The 17,387-nt window shown below is 39.8% G+C and overlaps 1 protein-coding gene across 1 annotated transcript in view; it reads left to right on the top strand.

Annotated features, from left to right (window-relative positions):
• Positions 1-17,001, top strand: part of ZNF407 (zinc finger protein 407) — a 530,175-nt gene extending 513,174 nt beyond the window's left edge. Inside the window, exon 9 of the mRNA XM_048507663.1 lies at positions 14,560-17,001. Within this exon, the coding sequence (XP_048363620.1) occupies positions 14,560-15,971 (1,412 nt within the window). The 3' untranslated portion in view covers positions 15,972-17,001. The remainder of the gene's footprint in view (positions 1-14,559) is intronic.
• Positions 17,002-17,387: the final 386 nt, after the last annotated feature.

Below are 17,387 nucleotides of genomic sequence, written 5' to 3'. Positions count from 1 at the left end.
TTCTTCAACTGTCAGCAGTTGCAGGAATATTTCTGGAAATGAAGGACAAAACAATCATGTTATAATTCAGGGGTTAATAACGACAACTTAAAATCTCCCTGGAGGAAGTGCCAACCTGTCAGTATAGTTCATAAAGAATCCATTTGCTGAGTTTGAAGTTCTTTTGCTTATATTTGGGTAACCACATTGTGTGTGCTCTCCAGGCTCAGGAGTTTTAGGATGGCAAAGACATGAACATGCAGCAACATCTATTTAGAAAAGCATCTGGAGACAGAGAAAGAAGACCTTTCCAGCCTTATACCTCTTTCCTTCCAATTTTCTAGTGAAAGGAAATAAATGGTGTTTAAAAAGCAGGTGCAATTTCCATATTGTCAGTTGTGCCCTAAGTGAACCACTCAAAATAGTATATACTTTTTCATGATACAAGATACAATCCAATGCTGTTGAGGAGATTTCAATTTAAGACATGATCAGAAAGCATCTTTGAAATGAATGAGGAGAATCCACCAGCATTGCTTGGTATATTGTATTCTATGCTGGATGCATAGTTCTGATTTTGTTAATTTGACATATATGGGCTCTTCTGAAGCATTCATTGATTTAAATGATAATGTCCAGGTCATTCATGCTGTGCTTTCCAGCTTGAGCATTGAGTTTCCCATCTGAAGGCTCATTTTGAAACAGGTTTTATATGAAATCAGTACTACTATTTTGCTGAAGTGGCACTCTGGTATTTTTCCTGAGCTAATGAGAAGACTAACTGAAGTGAAGAGCTCTTGGCTGCACTTCTATGCATTTTAGTTTTTGAAAACTAGTTCATGTTTATTCTACTTAACATAATTTTGGAAGTATTTTTTTGGAGGGGGAAGCAACTTACTCTGTTTTCAGGTTGGGTTTGTATTAAACTGGCTACTTCCACTGATTCCGAACCCCCCCTCCCCCCATTGAATTGGGAGGGAAGAGGCAGGAAAGTTCATATCAACTAGTAGGAAATGTAGTCGGGATCCAACCAACCAGTTCTTTAGGGGGAAAATGTATAGCACCTCACAAAGTTTGTTTTTTTGAAAAAATATATCTTCAATCCTGGGATATTTCCTACCTTTAGAGAGAATTTATAAGTATAAATGTGTTTCTTTTGTACAACAAAAAATGCTGATGCAATGTCTTCCCAATGGTCAATATTTATGCCTACTGTTAGCAGATGTTGAACCACAGTCCTTTAGACAGGTCTCCTTGTAACAGCGAAGAATCCAAAAGAATGTGTTAAAAAAAGTTTGTTGATGTTCTAAAGTATGTTAACAGCACATGCCATGATACAGTGTGTACTGAAAAAAGACCCGTCATTGTGGTTGATGGTTATCTCAGACTATGACTGTATAGTATGCCAAAATGTTGTTCGTAAGTAGAACAGGGGTTGGCAAAAATAGCCTTTGGGCCACTTGTGTGGCTCTCAGTGTGGTCTGTAGTATTTTTTTGCCTGTTTGCACCTGAGCTATGGCCTACAGGAAACTAATCCAGGCATTCAGCGAAAGTGACACGACCCATGGGAAATGTTGCCCGCATCTGTCCAGCAAGACAATATAAGTTAAAAGAGCCTCCCCTCTCCAACATATTTATGTAATGCAAAACAATTTGGCACTGTTTATCTGAACAGAACCAGTGCACAGTGGGTTTTACAGCCAGAACTAATTGGATAAGCTGCAGCGAACATATAGGTCCACACACGGGCTATATGCTATCGGACTTCATCCCTTTGATTCCTGATCTTCAAAGAACAATGCATTTTTTAGGAGAAAATTATTATTTGTCTGAGAGCTAACGTGTCTGTTAGTTATGGTCAGCCAGAGCTCCTGTTCTATGGGACCAGCTACAGCTAATTTTGTTTTTAAAGGCATTGAATGCAATCTAAACAAACTGTTAAATGGTGTTTAAAAGCATGTCAATGTTAACGGATGTGTTTAAACACATTTCACAGACTGGCAGTGAAAAGACATGACAACTTGGCAGGGCTCTTCACTGCTAATGCCTGAAAATCAGCTCCCCTATTTCTTGCATTTGATTGGCAGCTATTCCTAATGCTTTGTCAGGTAGCAAAGCAAGGCATGTCTGCAGTTCAGAAACACTCGTGGGTAGGCCTGTAGTTCAGAAACACACTGTTGACAAAAGTTAATTGGGTACATTCTACAGTGTAATGTGCTTTGTTTCCTGGCATCGTCAGAATTTTTATGGATCTCCCCTAAAACTAAGGGCAAATCCATCGATGCAAACACATTGTTTTGTTTCTTAGCCCTGACTCACAGTCAAGGGAAGGAATGCCTCCCTTTATAACTAACAGAATTTGAGGTATTATCATGTGACATCTGTGATGTGAAGGGCATGATTTGGATTAGGATTGTGAAGCAGACAAAAGGGGGTCGTGTACCGTTTCCCCACCATTTTCCCAATGAAAACGGTCTTCTTGGAATTGTGGTGTGTTTCTCCTCAGGTTGTCATTTCGCAAGTGCAAGTCATCAAGAGTCTGATTCAGTATTAGGCAAAGTCATGTGTCCATTAGTTGCACCCAGCAGCTTTCATGGAACCCTTCCAGGCAGGGTGTATTTTTACTACTGGCCATTTTCAGCACTGCAGTATTGAGGAAATTAATTTATATCTTTTCCCTGAAGACAAGTGACCGATATGTTAATCTGTATTATCTTTGAGAAGATGTTCACTTTGTTGCAGAAAGTGTGAGAGCTATGATTTGGATTAGGATTGCAAAGCAGGCAAAAGGAGTCATGTACCCTTTCCCCACCATTTTCCCCAAGGAAAATGGTCCTCTTGTGATCTGCCCTAACAGGGACAACTTATGAGCATCCCTAAACTGTCTCTGCCAAGGCAAACAGCAGCTGAGGGAGGGGTTTCGTTGAGAAGTCCATGGGGAGTTAAATCCACACACACACACCCCACTCACGCATATACACCATAGTCATGATTCAAACAGCCTGTAACAAAATCCAAATATAATGTCACATAAATGCAAAAAGCTGCCTTATACTGAGTCAGATCATTGTTCCAGCATTGTTCTAACTGACTGGTGATGGATCTCCAGCGCCTCAAGTAAATATCTTTTGCAACACCTTTTGTCTTTTTAACTGAACCCTTTTTAACTGAAGATGTCAGGGACTGAAGCTGGAACCTTCTGCATGCAAAACAGGTACATTACCAGTAAACCATGCCCCCTCCATCACATAATATGACTAGTTGTGAGGATAAGTGTATACATTATTTTGCATTTTATTATTTCATTTCAATAGTGGTTTTATGACCATGCTCCTTAATAAAAAATTTCATCTTTGACTATTGTTACTCTAAAAGTGCTGCAACAAGGGATCTTATGTACAGGTTCTAATAAAGTGTGCATCACATAGATTTTTGTGATCAAGTAACACAATCTGAGCCAACCTTTTCTGTTAGTATAAGATCTGAGAGGTATGCCCCACTATCGTGAGAGTAATTTGTAATTGGTTGACTGACCGAACTCAAGGGGTGCTCACCAATGGCTCATCTTCATCTTGGAGAGAAGTGACTAGTGGGCTGCCACAGGATTCTGTCCTGGGCCTACTGCTATTCAATATTTATATCAGTGACTTGGATATGGAATAGAGGGTGTGTGGTTCCCCCTCCCTGGGGCCATTGCCAGGGCTTAAATCTGTCCCTCCTGCCCCATGAGGAGCAGCTTAGGGAGCTAGATATGTTTAGTCAAGAGAAGAGAAAGTTAAGGGGTGACATGATAGCCATGTTTAATTATTTGAAGGGATGTCATGTTGAAGATGGAGCAAGCTTGTTTTCTTCTGCTCCAAAAATTAGGACAAGGAGTCATGGGTTCAAGGTGCAGGAAAAGAGATTTCATCTAAACATTAGGGTGAACTTCCTGATGGTAAAGACTGCTTGACAGTGGAATATACTGCCTCAGAGAATGGTGGAATCTCCTTCTTTAGAGGTTTTTATAAAGAGGCTGAATGAACATATGTCTTTGATTGTGTATTACTGCATAGCAGGGGGTTGGACTCAATAGCCCTTGTGGTCTCTTCCAACTCTATGATTCTATCTCTTGCTACATCACAGAGGCTGTTTCCGCACGGCCCATTAACGAGGGCCTGGGGGCGGTAAAAACACCGCCCCCAGGCCGCCGTTCGCACAGGTGCCGCTGCTGCAACGCAGCAGCGGCGACCTGACTGCGCTTCCCTCCCCCCAGGGCGGCGTCAGGCCGCCCTAAACAACAACCCTTTAAAGGGTTGTTGTTGGGGAGGAAGCGTCTTCCCGGCGGCGCTGTGCGAACCGCCTGTCTCCCATCCAGCCCACTCTCGGTGTCCCTGCGCTGCGTCGCCTGCTGGCGTGCGGCCCCGCCATTACACTGTCCTCTCCGACCTCCAGGGGATCGGAGGGCAGCGATGGCGGGCTGCGGCGCTGCTGGCGACAGCAGGACACCGTGAGTGGGCGGGACTAAAGCTCGATGGAGCCGCCTGCCATCTGTCGACCTCCGCTCACGCCCGTTCATGCGAGCAGGGCTTCCACGCCAGAACTCTTGGCGGCGTGGGGGCGCATCCTGGCCGTGCGGAAACGGCCAGAGTATTCTAGAATGCTACTTTCATTTTACATTTTACATTATTCTAATTCTCATAAAATATTCCTGTCCCAAGTGATATTGATTGTTTGCACAGTTTCGGGCCTGAAAATATTCATATAGTGTCAGCCTCTGAATTATTTTAATATTTGTTAATATAATAATTTATTTTGTCCAGCATCGTTCCTTTGTCCAGTTTGGCTCACAACATGGAAAATATTACCATAAAATCCCTAACTTGAAGCTGCAGTCTTACTTAAAAGCCAGGAAGATACAAGTCTTCCTGATTTCTCCCAGAGGTTGTTTCACACACATGGCAGAACATACCCTTGATAAAGGGCAACAGAACACAGACCCTGCTGTGTGGAATTAAGATTGCACACAAGAATTAAAGGGAGTCCTTTAATTATATAAAGCTCGGGTATTGAAGAAGTTTAAAGATAAGTTCCAGCACCTTAAACTGGAGCCAGAAAGCTGTCCAGTCAAGAGACCTCAACATAGAAGAAATATAGCCCCACTGGCTGACACTAATAGTAAACAGGCTATGAATGACTGGATGCGGTGAATAAATGGAAGCCCAATCCAGGCAAGATGGATATGTTAATGGCAGATATTCTGATTAATCTAGGAATTGATGGTTGCAGTGTGCAGTTTCAGTATTCTCCTGAGCCAACTGTTGCATCTTGCAAGCACAGGAAGCGGCCAGAAGTAGCTTTTTCAGCGTTCGTGACTGTTTCAGCTGCTGCTGTTCTTGCAGAAATGTGATAATGGGCACTGAAATGCTGTATTTATTCAAAAGGATGGCAAACCTGAAAAATGTATACATCAAAAAACAGGTTTTTACTGGACGTAACTATAATTTGTATACATTTGAATGTAAGATTACCCCCATCTTTTTAATGGCAAATTTGAAAAACAACTAGTCTTGGACTGAAGTAAATCCAGTGAGGATGTCTGAATACTTAGAAACTTCAGTTGACTCAGGAAATGGTGTCCTATCTGTTACCTACAGTCAGGGCAGACACACACACAACATTTCTGTTGAAAAATGTTCATTGACTCCCGATTAGTTTCTGGGAACAATTTAAAATGCTGTTTTTGGACTTCAAACTTTTACACCATTTGTGTTAGACAGCTCAGAGAACTTGTGCTTAGATCATCAGTTTGAACCTGCTCGGAAGTGTCTGACAATAGGTGGGCTGGCATGATGGTTGTGACACACTAGATTTAGAATTTGCTCCCCATGAAATGTTTTGGAGAAATGTGAGTAAAATTTGTGCAGAACTTGATGGGAGATGCTTTTTGGAAAACTGAGATGGTTTTTTTGTATAATGACCTTTCCTTTTGCATGTGTTAACAATTCATTTTGGCCAGTGCAGTGTTAAAAACCAGCAAATTAGACTGAAAGTACCAACATATTCCTATTCTGTCATGGGATCTTTCTGGACAGCTTTAGACCAGTAACCTTCTCAGCGTAGGCTACTTCATAGGGATGTTATTTAGATAAAGCAGAAAAGGAAACAGATATAATGCAAGCTGGTTTGGGTCCCAGGAGAGAAAAGTAGGATATACATATCTAGATAAATGAATATAAATAAGTACATTCTTAAATTCTGCAAAATTGTTTTGTGTGTTCCATTTTATAGCTCTTCATGAAGTATAACTCTTGAATCCTTCCAAGTGAACAGACATTCAATTTACTAAACAAATGCAGATATATTATCTATACAAAAACCGATATTTTTTTTTAAAAAAAGAATGCATTTTAAATAACAAGTTGGGAAAAGTGTATGTGGCATCTGCAAACAGTAAAAATGAGTAACAATCTATATAAACAACTCATAAATAAATGTTACAGAAAAATTAAGAGATTCTGAAAGAGGATATATTATTTTGAAAATCAGACTCCTAGAAGGAAGGACTTATGCATTGGCAATGATATATGACCCAAACAATGCAAGAGAAAAGTTTTGTGATTTTCCCCCCAATATATATTAATCAGGAAGGAGAGATAATAATGGGGTAATGGACCCAAAGATAGATCTGAAAAAACTACAGGAGGCAGGCTTTCCAAAAAATGTGTTCAGTTACATGGAACTGTTACATGTAGAAGATCTGTGGAGGTTCAAAAATTTGAATAACAGTGACTATACTTTCTTTTCTGATACACATCAAATATATTCAAGGATTGATAAGTATTGGATATCAAAACATTAATTATCAATGTAGAGAGTAGGTTAACATACAACCACAAATCTTTGCAGATCATAATTTGTTAGTAGTAACTACTGGCAGCATCTTGATCGTGGGTGACCTCTACTACTATCTGTAACCATTTTCAATTTACAGGCTCAAGAATTTTTGCTGTCTTTGGCTCTCATTCTTTTGAAGGGGTCAGCCCTTTATGAATTTAGCCACAAGAAAGAAAGAGTTTAAAATGTCCTGTAGAGTATGACTAGCTTAATAGGAGTATGGTGACACTGAATACACAACACATGATATGTTTTAATATTTATAGGCAAAATTCTCATTGTTTTAAGTGTACACAAGCAGCTGCTTCTGTTTGGCTGTGAGCAGATGTTAGACCTCCAAAAGCATTGCTGATAATTAAAATACTAACCGTTAGTGTTTTACCCCAGCTGCAGGTTCAGTTTACTGTAAATCTGATTTTAATGGTGCCTCTATGCAGTTGTTGAATAGTGGCTTTTTTCTACCATACATAAGAAAGCGTATGCAATGAAGACAAATGGTTATTTCCTATAATTTGCTTTGGAAAGATGTGACAATATACTGTAATGTGTACTTCTATTGAAAAATAAAGATATGATTATCAAGTTATGACAGTAATAGGTTTTTGTGCCTTGGCAAGAGAACATAGTTGAATATATGAAAGCCCCCCCCCCCAAAAAAATTCTTAGTTAGATCTCCCCTCCTCCTTTACCATGATGTTTATTAGATTCATGGCTGCCATGAGGAGTTCCCCCTTTTTTTTGTTATTTGTAGAATCAGTGCTTCAGTGCTTCCTAACTGTGATTCTCTATAGTTATGTATAATCGATGCTTTAAAGATCCCCCCCCCCATTTAAAAAAGCACACATGAAAATAAATAGATGAGGGTGAACTGAGTGAGCTCGGACACAGTGAAATTATGCCAAGGGGAAAGATTGGGGATGGCACAGAGGTATGGAAAACAGCAGCAGGAAAGATCAAATGTAGTAAATGTGATCGCACATCCAGGGAAGAGGTCTTGAAAACGTCTCAGACTAAAGGAGCCATTTAAAAGGGGGTTTATTTAAAACGTCATGAGGCTGGAAATAAAATGTTTTTAGAATGTAAGGAGGAAAAGAACAATGTGGAACTCCATGGAGAAAACATTGTATTTCCTGCCTCAAAAGGTTTGTGCAGAAAGGGCCATCTTGCAAAGTTACCTTGTTCTGCAATTATTGTCAACCTTGAGCATAAATACTAAGAACTGTCCATGTACTTCCCTCCATCCTTCTCCTAGTTGCAGGAAGAAGTACAAGACAGGAAGAGCACTACAGCAATAACATTATTCTTTTTGATTTACCTAATCAGCCAGAATGGAGTGGGGATATTATAGTGGATCGGTTTAAATTTTTGCAAAAGCACATGGAACTGTCTGCTTACCACTCACAGCCGCCTTCTCATGACTAAACTTCCAATGGTTAATCAAGCAAATGGCTGCATAAGGTTTGACCAAAGGGAAAAGGAAGTTTGTTTGACTTCTCCCGTTTGTCTCAGGGTGGACCTAAGAATCCTTTTTCATAAACTATTTCCAGTGTGGTTTATTTAAATAATGTTTATGGCGCCTCGAAGTAGCTTTTCCAACCTCCAAATGGTGTCTGGAGATCTTCAAGAATTACAACTGGTCTCCAATACATAGAGATCGGTTATCCAGGAGGAAATGGCATCCTGGAAAAAGACTTTGCTCAGTTTCAGAGGATCTGTATTCCATGTCCAGATAGTAGTCATATAATTCTGCACTGAGATGAGCTTAGTTAAAAATAACCACCTGTTAAATTTACAGATTGTATACTCTCTGGGATATTCCTTTTACTCACCATCCAATCACTAGACTACATTTTCATTTCATTTCACCAGTAATGATAGATAGTCCAGATGTCATCAACTGGTTTCAGACCTCATCTTTGTTCGCTCTCAAAGTGTCCACAAATGCAGATGCACAAAAGTCAGCTATTTTGCAGGAAACTGAGAAATGGAAAATATTTCGTCCTTGTGCTGAATTTTCGACACAATGTTTTAGAAAACCCTGGACACAGTGAGAAATAAACAATGTTATTACACTTGATCAATTCATAATTACATGGATCTAACAAACCACTAGTTCTACTCTGCTCAGTGAGCATGTCTTTTCTACTTCCTGCTCCCCCCTCAGGAATGGTGTAGGAAGCAGAGCCGTAGCGAGGGGGAACTGCACCCGGGGCATGTGTGTGCCCTGTGGCCCTGCAACACCACACCCATCCCTGTCCTGCCCTGGGACGCCCCCGAAACTCCCCACGCCCCCACACTGGTGCGTGCCCAGTGCAAGATCCCCCCACGTCCCCTTGGCACTACGCCACTGGTAGGAAGTGATGGGGAGGATGGGCTACAGAAATTGTTGTCTATTGTACATGCTCAAAACTCTTCCGCCAAGACATGGGCATTGTATAAAGTCATATAATTTTCATAGCTTTTAAGCGATTTTTTTGGAAAATTAAAATTTAGAAAAACTGTTATTTTGATTATGGCTTCACACTGACCATCAGATAAAACCTTAGAAAAACATCAATTTTTTTAAAGAAGAGAGTTTTTTTAAGGTAACGATTTTTAAAAAAATTAATCTATATCTTGCCTAATACTTTATGTCCTTGTTTCCTGATTTCAGTTTGATAAGGGCTTTATGCATAGCCTGACTATATAAAGCTTAAAAGTCTGAATTGAATGCTTGTTAAGAAAAAGAGGAAAAAAAACAAAGGTTTACATGCAATATTGCATTAACCCAGACTTTCCTGACATGTTATGCATTACTTTTGCAGGCAAGCCTTTTTAATGCCATCTTTATCTGCTACACGATGCATGAAATCTACTTTCTGTTTTAGAACTGCAAATGACCCTTGACCCCTTTAGTGGAGACACAATGTGACCTTTCTATTGTCATCAGCTTTCATTCTCTTGAAAATTCTATGAATTTTTATTACAAGTTTTTTTTTAAGCCAAGCTGAGGCTTCAACAAATTACTTGACACAGATGAGATGAAGTTGTTGAAGTAGTGTTAGATAAGTTTTACAGCCAGCATGTGTGCTGCTGAACAGTACAAAGCCAGTGTCCTACAATGTCATACACCAGTAACTGCTGAGCCTACTATTGGATAAATACATCATTTTATGGAACATTGATTGTTCTATAAACCCAATGGAGTATTATGCTCTATGATCAAACCATTTAGATTGTGTGTAGAGCACAGAAAATGCCATATTCAGGATGGTACTAAAAGTGCCATTTGTGTATTTTATGGATGTCATTACAGGGGAAACTTCCCTCTGTAGGCCCTGTTTACGGCAAAAAATTTTAGACTGTAATGACATTTTTCATTCACAACGTATGCCTTCAAGAGAGGGGGCCCTTGTTTTATTTGTTTCATTTGAGTTGAGTGCACAAATCCTGTACATTTTAATTAAATGTGGGCTTAACAAAAGAATAAGGTATTTATTCTGGGAGGGCAGAAGGACAGGGAAGTAAAGACTGTAACAAAAATAATACAGGCACACAACAGAAAGCAGTTGGTTTCTGGGTTCAGAAACCTAGCCAGACACCATATATGCCGTACATTGTTTGCATTAATCACGCAGGAAAAAAAACCCCTTTCTTATATCCCATTTTTCTAAGTAGGTGGCCTTTGAATGTGCAAATATGAATTTAATGTACAAAAATATTTGACACATTTGGTTTTTGAAAGAAGAATAGGTAAAAATGCCAGCTGATAAATAAGAGATCTGTTGAAAATACAGAATTTCTTGGAAAGTAACCAGTTCTCTGATCATGGTACCTGAAGATATGAAACACCTCTACTTTTTTTTCCTTGGTAGGTTCTTGCATCATTGTGCTTTGCCATTTCAGAAAGGATTTCTATTCATTTTCACATTATAATGACAGGTCATCAGCGGCAAGTATAGTTTTATTATAATAAGGGGTTTATGTCTGAGATTCAGATTTACCATAGTAAAATTGTCTCAAGTCTTCCCCACCAGCACAGGTCTCAAGTAAATTGTTTAAATATAAGAGTTTAGTAGTACAGCATTACTTGATGTTGTATATGGGACAGTTATTTTTCTAATTAAATGTTGTAACTAAAGTGGAAAAAATACTGTAGATACATTAAAAATGTTTTGCCATAACTAACCCTCAAAACATACTTCTACAATACATATTTCTTCTTTTAGATTCCCTTCTTCCAACACAAAGGATATCCATTCAGTTCTACATTTTACATTTACCATGAAGATCACTAAAATTGAAGTTGATGTTCCCAATAAATTTTTGGTCCAGTTAAAATTTAAACTTACAGTACAGATTCCCATTAGTTTAACTGACACTTGAACTTCTACACAGCTCAACATTAATTCATTATAGTTGAAATGGAAGAATCTTCAGTGGGTGAATCTTTTACAATCTGATTGAGGCTGTTACATTTTATAGGATCCATTTTTCAAAGAACTACTGACAGCACTCGAAGTTATTAAATTGCTGAATCAAAAGATGGACCTGCAATCGCATTTATGAACTGTGATGGAATAGCTGGGGTTGCACTGAGCCGAGGTTAAGATGTTGGTGTAGTTAAGCTTCATCACACCCCTTTAGTGACAGCAGTATTTACCCATGTAGTTTACTTTAATGGTCAGGAAGTAGCTTAACTCACCTCTGGATTCAGATAGATTAAGCAAGCAGTCAGAATGGCATAATTATCAGTGCTGCAAGGAATTTACAGGATAACTCAACCCCCAAGAGACTTCTCATTCAATTGCTGAGTAAAGACTGGAGATGCATAAATTCACAGATGCAGCATTTCCCCCTGAAGCTACAGGGAGGAATGTGTGCCTTTATCTTCTTCCCCTTCTTCCTCCATTCTAGCCCTCTCGCTTGTGTCACAATGTGTGTGTCCAGTGTAAGATTTTGATCTGAGGAATTATTTTGACTGATAGCTACAGAAAAATAGGTTTCGTCCTGGCATTTTGATTTGAGGCCATATCATTCTAAGCCTCATCTTACATCATGTCAACAAAAGCTGGATTCCTGAGAGAATTAATTACACCAATTGTATTATGAATCTGGGATCAGTTTAAGAAAATCATTGCCCCTTGGTGTTGATCCCCCCCCCCCTTCTGCTCCATATTGGATGCCTTGAGTATGTTTATGCCCACAGAAAGAGAGAGAGAGAAGTGTAAATACAAAAAAGCAGACACCATTATGTACTTTCCTATAGCTTTTTCCTTTCAACTTTTAATTAACTAGTACATGCCAGGTCAGGTAGTATCACTGTGGACATTCGATAACACCTTTGAATTGTTATTTTTCCTTACCAAAAACAACCATCAAGACTTCAGATCTAATATTTAATAATCCTATGTAACATTATAGCAGGGTTGTTGTTGTTTTTAGTATAGAGCTGGATTTTTTCAGGTTACCATCATATTCTGTATTTAAACTCAACTCCTAGGCTAGCTATGACTCTGGTCTTGAGAGAAAAATATCATTTGGACATGTGTTGATTTTAGGGTTTGCTACAATGCAGATAGCATTTGTGGTGGCTCCCAGGCTGATTCTGCACCTACTGAATAGACTATTAGTGTATAAAGGTCAGTATTGTCCCCGGCATTCATGGTAGAGGTCTTTCACATCACCTCCTACCTGATCTTTTTAGATGGAGATGCTACAGATTGGATTTAGGACTTTCTGCCTGCAAAGCGCACGTTCCACCACTGGACTATGGCTCCTAAAGTGACAGCTTTTTCTAAACTTTTGTGCTATTTGATCTTAATAGTTAGCAGTGACATAAACTACACCTTTGTCTTTTTTGTGAAAATCGTCTTATACTACATAGTCATATTTGTTGCATGTTCAAAGCTCTGTCTAGCAACTCCGAAAGAATGTTTTCCATGTTTTCTTCAGAAGTGACTCTGAAAACTTTCAACCATTGTTCGGAGCTTTCAGCAATCATTCACAATTTTAATTGCTGATTAAATGATTGATTGGTGGTATTGTGAATGGGCGAAGATTTTGGAGCGCTGGCATCATACAAAGATACAATTCCTTCACCCCTGCAAAAATAATTTGAAGTGGCGTATTATTCCTACTTGTATATAAATCTAGCAAATAGTTTACCTTTCAAAATCTCTATACATAATTGACTAAGGGTTCGAAAGTCCTTAGCTAATTAGTGTGCAGGATGCACAGGGAAAAGCCCAGGGAAAAGCCCAGTTCGTACTGCACTCTAATTGGCCATTGCCGCCTGGCAAAAGCCTCCCCTGCCCCTCCCGCCCTTCCCAGCCATGCTGGCCAAAATAGGCCCCGCAAAATGCTCCCCCACCCCCTCCTATCCTCTTGCCACTTTCCCTTGCCACCTTCCCCAACCCCTCCCCACCCCTTGCCATCCTCCCTCCACCCCTAGCCATCCCTTGCTACCTTCTCCAACCCCTTGCCACCCCACTCCATCACTAGCCACCCTTTCCCACCATCCCCATCCCTAGCCATCACTGCTACCCTCCCCCACCCCTAGCCACCCCCTGCCACCCTCTCTCCACCCCTTGCCACCCTCTCCAACCCCTTGCCACCTCCGCCACCCCCTGCCACCCTCCCCCACCCCTAGCCATTCCTTGCCACTCACTCCAACCCCTTGCCAACCTCTCCCCACCTCTTGCCACCCTCTCCCCTCCCCTCCCCACCTCTTGTCACCCTCTCCCACCCCAAAATTCACCTTGCCACCCTCCCCCACTCCTAGCCACACCTTTCAACCCTCCTCCACCCCAACACTCACTTTGCCACCCTCTCCCCACCAAAGCCACTCCTGTTCACCTTCCCCATATCCTCACCTCCCTACCCACCCCAAGCCAGACCCAGGTAAGTGGCGCACTGCAAGGAAGGGTGGAGTGGGCGCCACTCCAGCCCCAGTAAGCCCATTGCAGAGGGAGATGCTTCCTCTTTGACCTTTTGCTAGGGCCCATTGCATCTCCCCTGCAATGGGCTTTGCTGCTAGTGAAACTATGATGACAATGGGCACTATGTCAAAACTGATCAGGTGAAATCAGTGTCAATAAGCATGTCAACTTGTCTCTCTTTGAAACTATTTTCATTTTAGCATATACTACTGCAGTTTGGAATCTTTCTTGTTCTCAAATGTAATAAGAAAGTATTAAAGGTGACCTTCTAACAACAACCAATTGCTTGTTATTGTTATTATTAAGAGAAACATAATTCCTCAAAAAGCTTTCTTCTATGAGTTTTTGTAGCACACAAATGTAATCAGTTAATTAAAAGGTTTAAAAGTAAAATAATCCTTTTCGATTAAAGATTAAAAATGTATTTAGTCAATGGACCGCCATATCTTGCATTATTGGGACCCATGAAGCAGCAACCCAATCTTTAGGGCCTCAGCCCCTGAATCTAAAGGTACTTGGTTGAAGCCCCAGAGTATTTGTCTGATGACGCAGCCTTCAGAAATCATTTTACAAATGGGATTCTAAACTAGATAGTCCAAACAAGGGTCATCTTCTGCAAATGATTAATTTTGTATAACTGACTATGTTAATATAACATACAAATAGAAACTAAAATGTGGATTAATATCATTAGCATATATTATAAATCCTTGCCTTGTTTTGAGCAAGTGAATTGTTTTTAATTATGTCAACATTTTTGAACTATTTATCTCTTTTTTTCTAGGCATAGTTTCTAAGTCCTATGAATGTCGGCTGAAGGGTCAAGGAGCTACATTTGTGGAAACCACTAGCCCTTTTTCCACAGTAGCACTGGAAGAAATGTCTCCAGTTATAGAGAAGGTTCTTCAAACTGATGGAAGACAACTACCATCCACAGAACAAGTTCAGCAAGTGATTATTATTCAAGGCTATGACAGTGATTTTTCAATTGATGCCTCGGTTGAGGAAACAGCAGCAGCTACGCTTCAGACATTGGCCATGGCTGGCCAAGTGGCAAGAGTTGTTCATATTACTGAGGATGGACAAGTTATAACCACCAGTCAAAATGGCTCTCAAGTGAGCAGCATGATTCCAGGACAAATACTCACTGAACAGTTGCCAGATGGGAAAACACAAGTGGTTGTCGTTGAAGGCCCTCTAAGAGGGACTGATATTGGAGATGCTGTTTCCATAGAAACAGCTTCAGACTCTAGTAATGCTATGGTACAGCAGATAATGAGACAGGAGATTTTAGATCCAACAGAGGTTACAAGACTACACCCACCGGAGTCTGCCTCGGCCTTAGATGCCTTGCTTTGTGCTGTAACAGAGCTTGGTGAAGCAGAGAACAAGGCAGGACTCCTGGACAGAACACAGCTTGATCATAAAGATGCACTGCAGATCTCAAATCCAGAAGCACACATTGTCTCTAATGACAGCATAGTTCAGGAAACACAGATGTTCCATGAAATTCAAGGGACTGATGAAGAGAGACAACCTGTGGAAGTAGTAACACAGGTTGTGCACCCATCTACCATAATTGCATCTCAAGAGAGAGCACAGGTCACCTTCAAGAAAATGGTCGAAGGCGTGTTACAGTTTGCAGTATGTGATACAGCTGCAGCAGACCAGCTGATGAAAGAAGGTGTCACTCAGGTTATTTTGAATGAGGAAGGGACTGTGCATATGGTGGCTAGAGAAGGTTCTCAGATAATAATGCAAGAAGCCGGCAGTCATACTCTGAGTGTCCAGAGTGAACATATGGACTTGGTTGGGCCTGATGGAGAAATTTCACAAATCATTGTCACAGAGGAAATAGCTCAAGCCATGGTTCAGGATTCTAACAGCAACTTTTCTGAAGGTGCCACCCATTACATAGTAACAGGATTACCGCAGCAGTTAGAGAACGAGTCTGGAGTATATTCACATACTGTGATAGACACAGTTGAGCCTCAAGAGATTTTGCAGGCTGGCACTCTAGTAAACTCTGATAGTATATCTTCTGATGGAAATGGTGAACACCTTTCTAGTATGGTCATTTATACTGAGGAGGGTTCACAAACAGCTGTTATCCAGGACCAAAGAAATAGTAATGAATTACAGGAAGTAATTCAGAAAGAATTAGAGTTCTCACAGCTTAGGTGGAGGATAAAATGAAACACTTGGAGACATTATATTTAATTTGTCAACATTCATGAATTATATTCTTCTACCCAGATAGCCAACACATTCAGTCTGAAGTTAATGTCAACTGGGAATGCTGTACAGAAAGGAAATTCTTTCTGTCTTGGAACAAAGGCATGATTAGAAATGGTCAAAAAACTGCAAACATTACAAGTTTTACAAAATAAAAATAAAAAGGTGCCACAAGCAAAGGTATAAATTTAATTCCGTGAATCAGCATTTCACGGCATTATGATGACCTAATCACAACTTTTGTTGTTTTTTTCGATTAATTATGTTAACCTTGACATGTTTCTCACTTTGCAGAGAAAATTAAAAATAAATGCACTCCTGTCACCTAGCTGAGGGATGCAATAAAAGTTGGTAGTTTAAAGTTGCCTTCTGTATTTACAATAATTTTCCATTCAAAAAGTCAACCAGGCATTCCAAGCTCTTTCCCTACACAAAATCCAATGTTCCTGATGTTGTACTTTCATGATATGTTTGTGCTACCTTTAAAAAATTGCCTTTTTGCAGTTTACCCCCATTTAACAAGCAGAATTCTTTATTATCAACATAGCACAGTGTGAAAATGAAATATTCACACAAAAAAACCTGTCTTGATTCGGAAAGGCCTTTGTGTCCATAAGTTCAATTTAATTTTTCTGTCAGTAGCTTTTTCATTTCAAATGTTCATTTGATGTTTTGATGTTCTTTTTAGCCAATAGTGCTTTACATGAATACTATTTTGCAGTTCATTTTGTGAATTACTTTTTTGAAACAGTACAGAATTGCACAAGCTTTTTTTTTTTCTTTAAAATTCTGACATGGACTTTAGCAAGTGGAAGAAAGTTGACCATGAGTTCTTACTGGATCCAAATATCAATTATCTAATGGTGGATGTGATGATTGTTCAATATAAGTTCTGGTTGAAAAGAGGTTTCATATTCAAATGCTTCTGTTCTAAAAAAAACTGTAACAGGCTTTTTTTGTTCTTTCCAATAAAAAGATAGCATTAAAAGAATTATCATGATTTTTAATATAAATCAATAAACAAATCTAACTTTGAGCTGAGAGAGATTGATGCTGTTAGTAACAATCCTGCACCAAACTGTACACGGCCCTTGATGCTTTACAGTCCCTCTATTTTCACAGCCTTGAGCAGGCTAAAAAGAGGAGGTTTACTGAGCCACTATTGGATGCCATGCGCAGCTAGTGTGTTCCAAGCTGGATTCAGCCTGATCTGCCATGTCTATCCATGTTTCTTTTCTGTCTGTTTGTCCGGCTAACTTTCTGGGTGAATGAACAAAAGAGCTGTATTTCTTGCAGTGTCATTCTAAACAGAATTATACCTTTTGCTATCCATTGAAGTAAATGGGATTAAAGGGTGTGACTCTGCTTAGAATTGCA

Source organism: Sphaerodactylus townsendi, linkage group LG09, assembly GCF_021028975.2.
Source record: "Sphaerodactylus townsendi isolate TG3544 linkage group LG09, MPM_Stown_v2.3, whole genome shotgun sequence".
NCBI lineage: Eukaryota > Metazoa > Chordata > Lepidosauria > Squamata > Sphaerodactylidae > Sphaerodactylus > Sphaerodactylus townsendi.
This window is presented reverse-complemented; position numbering and strand designations above follow the sequence as displayed.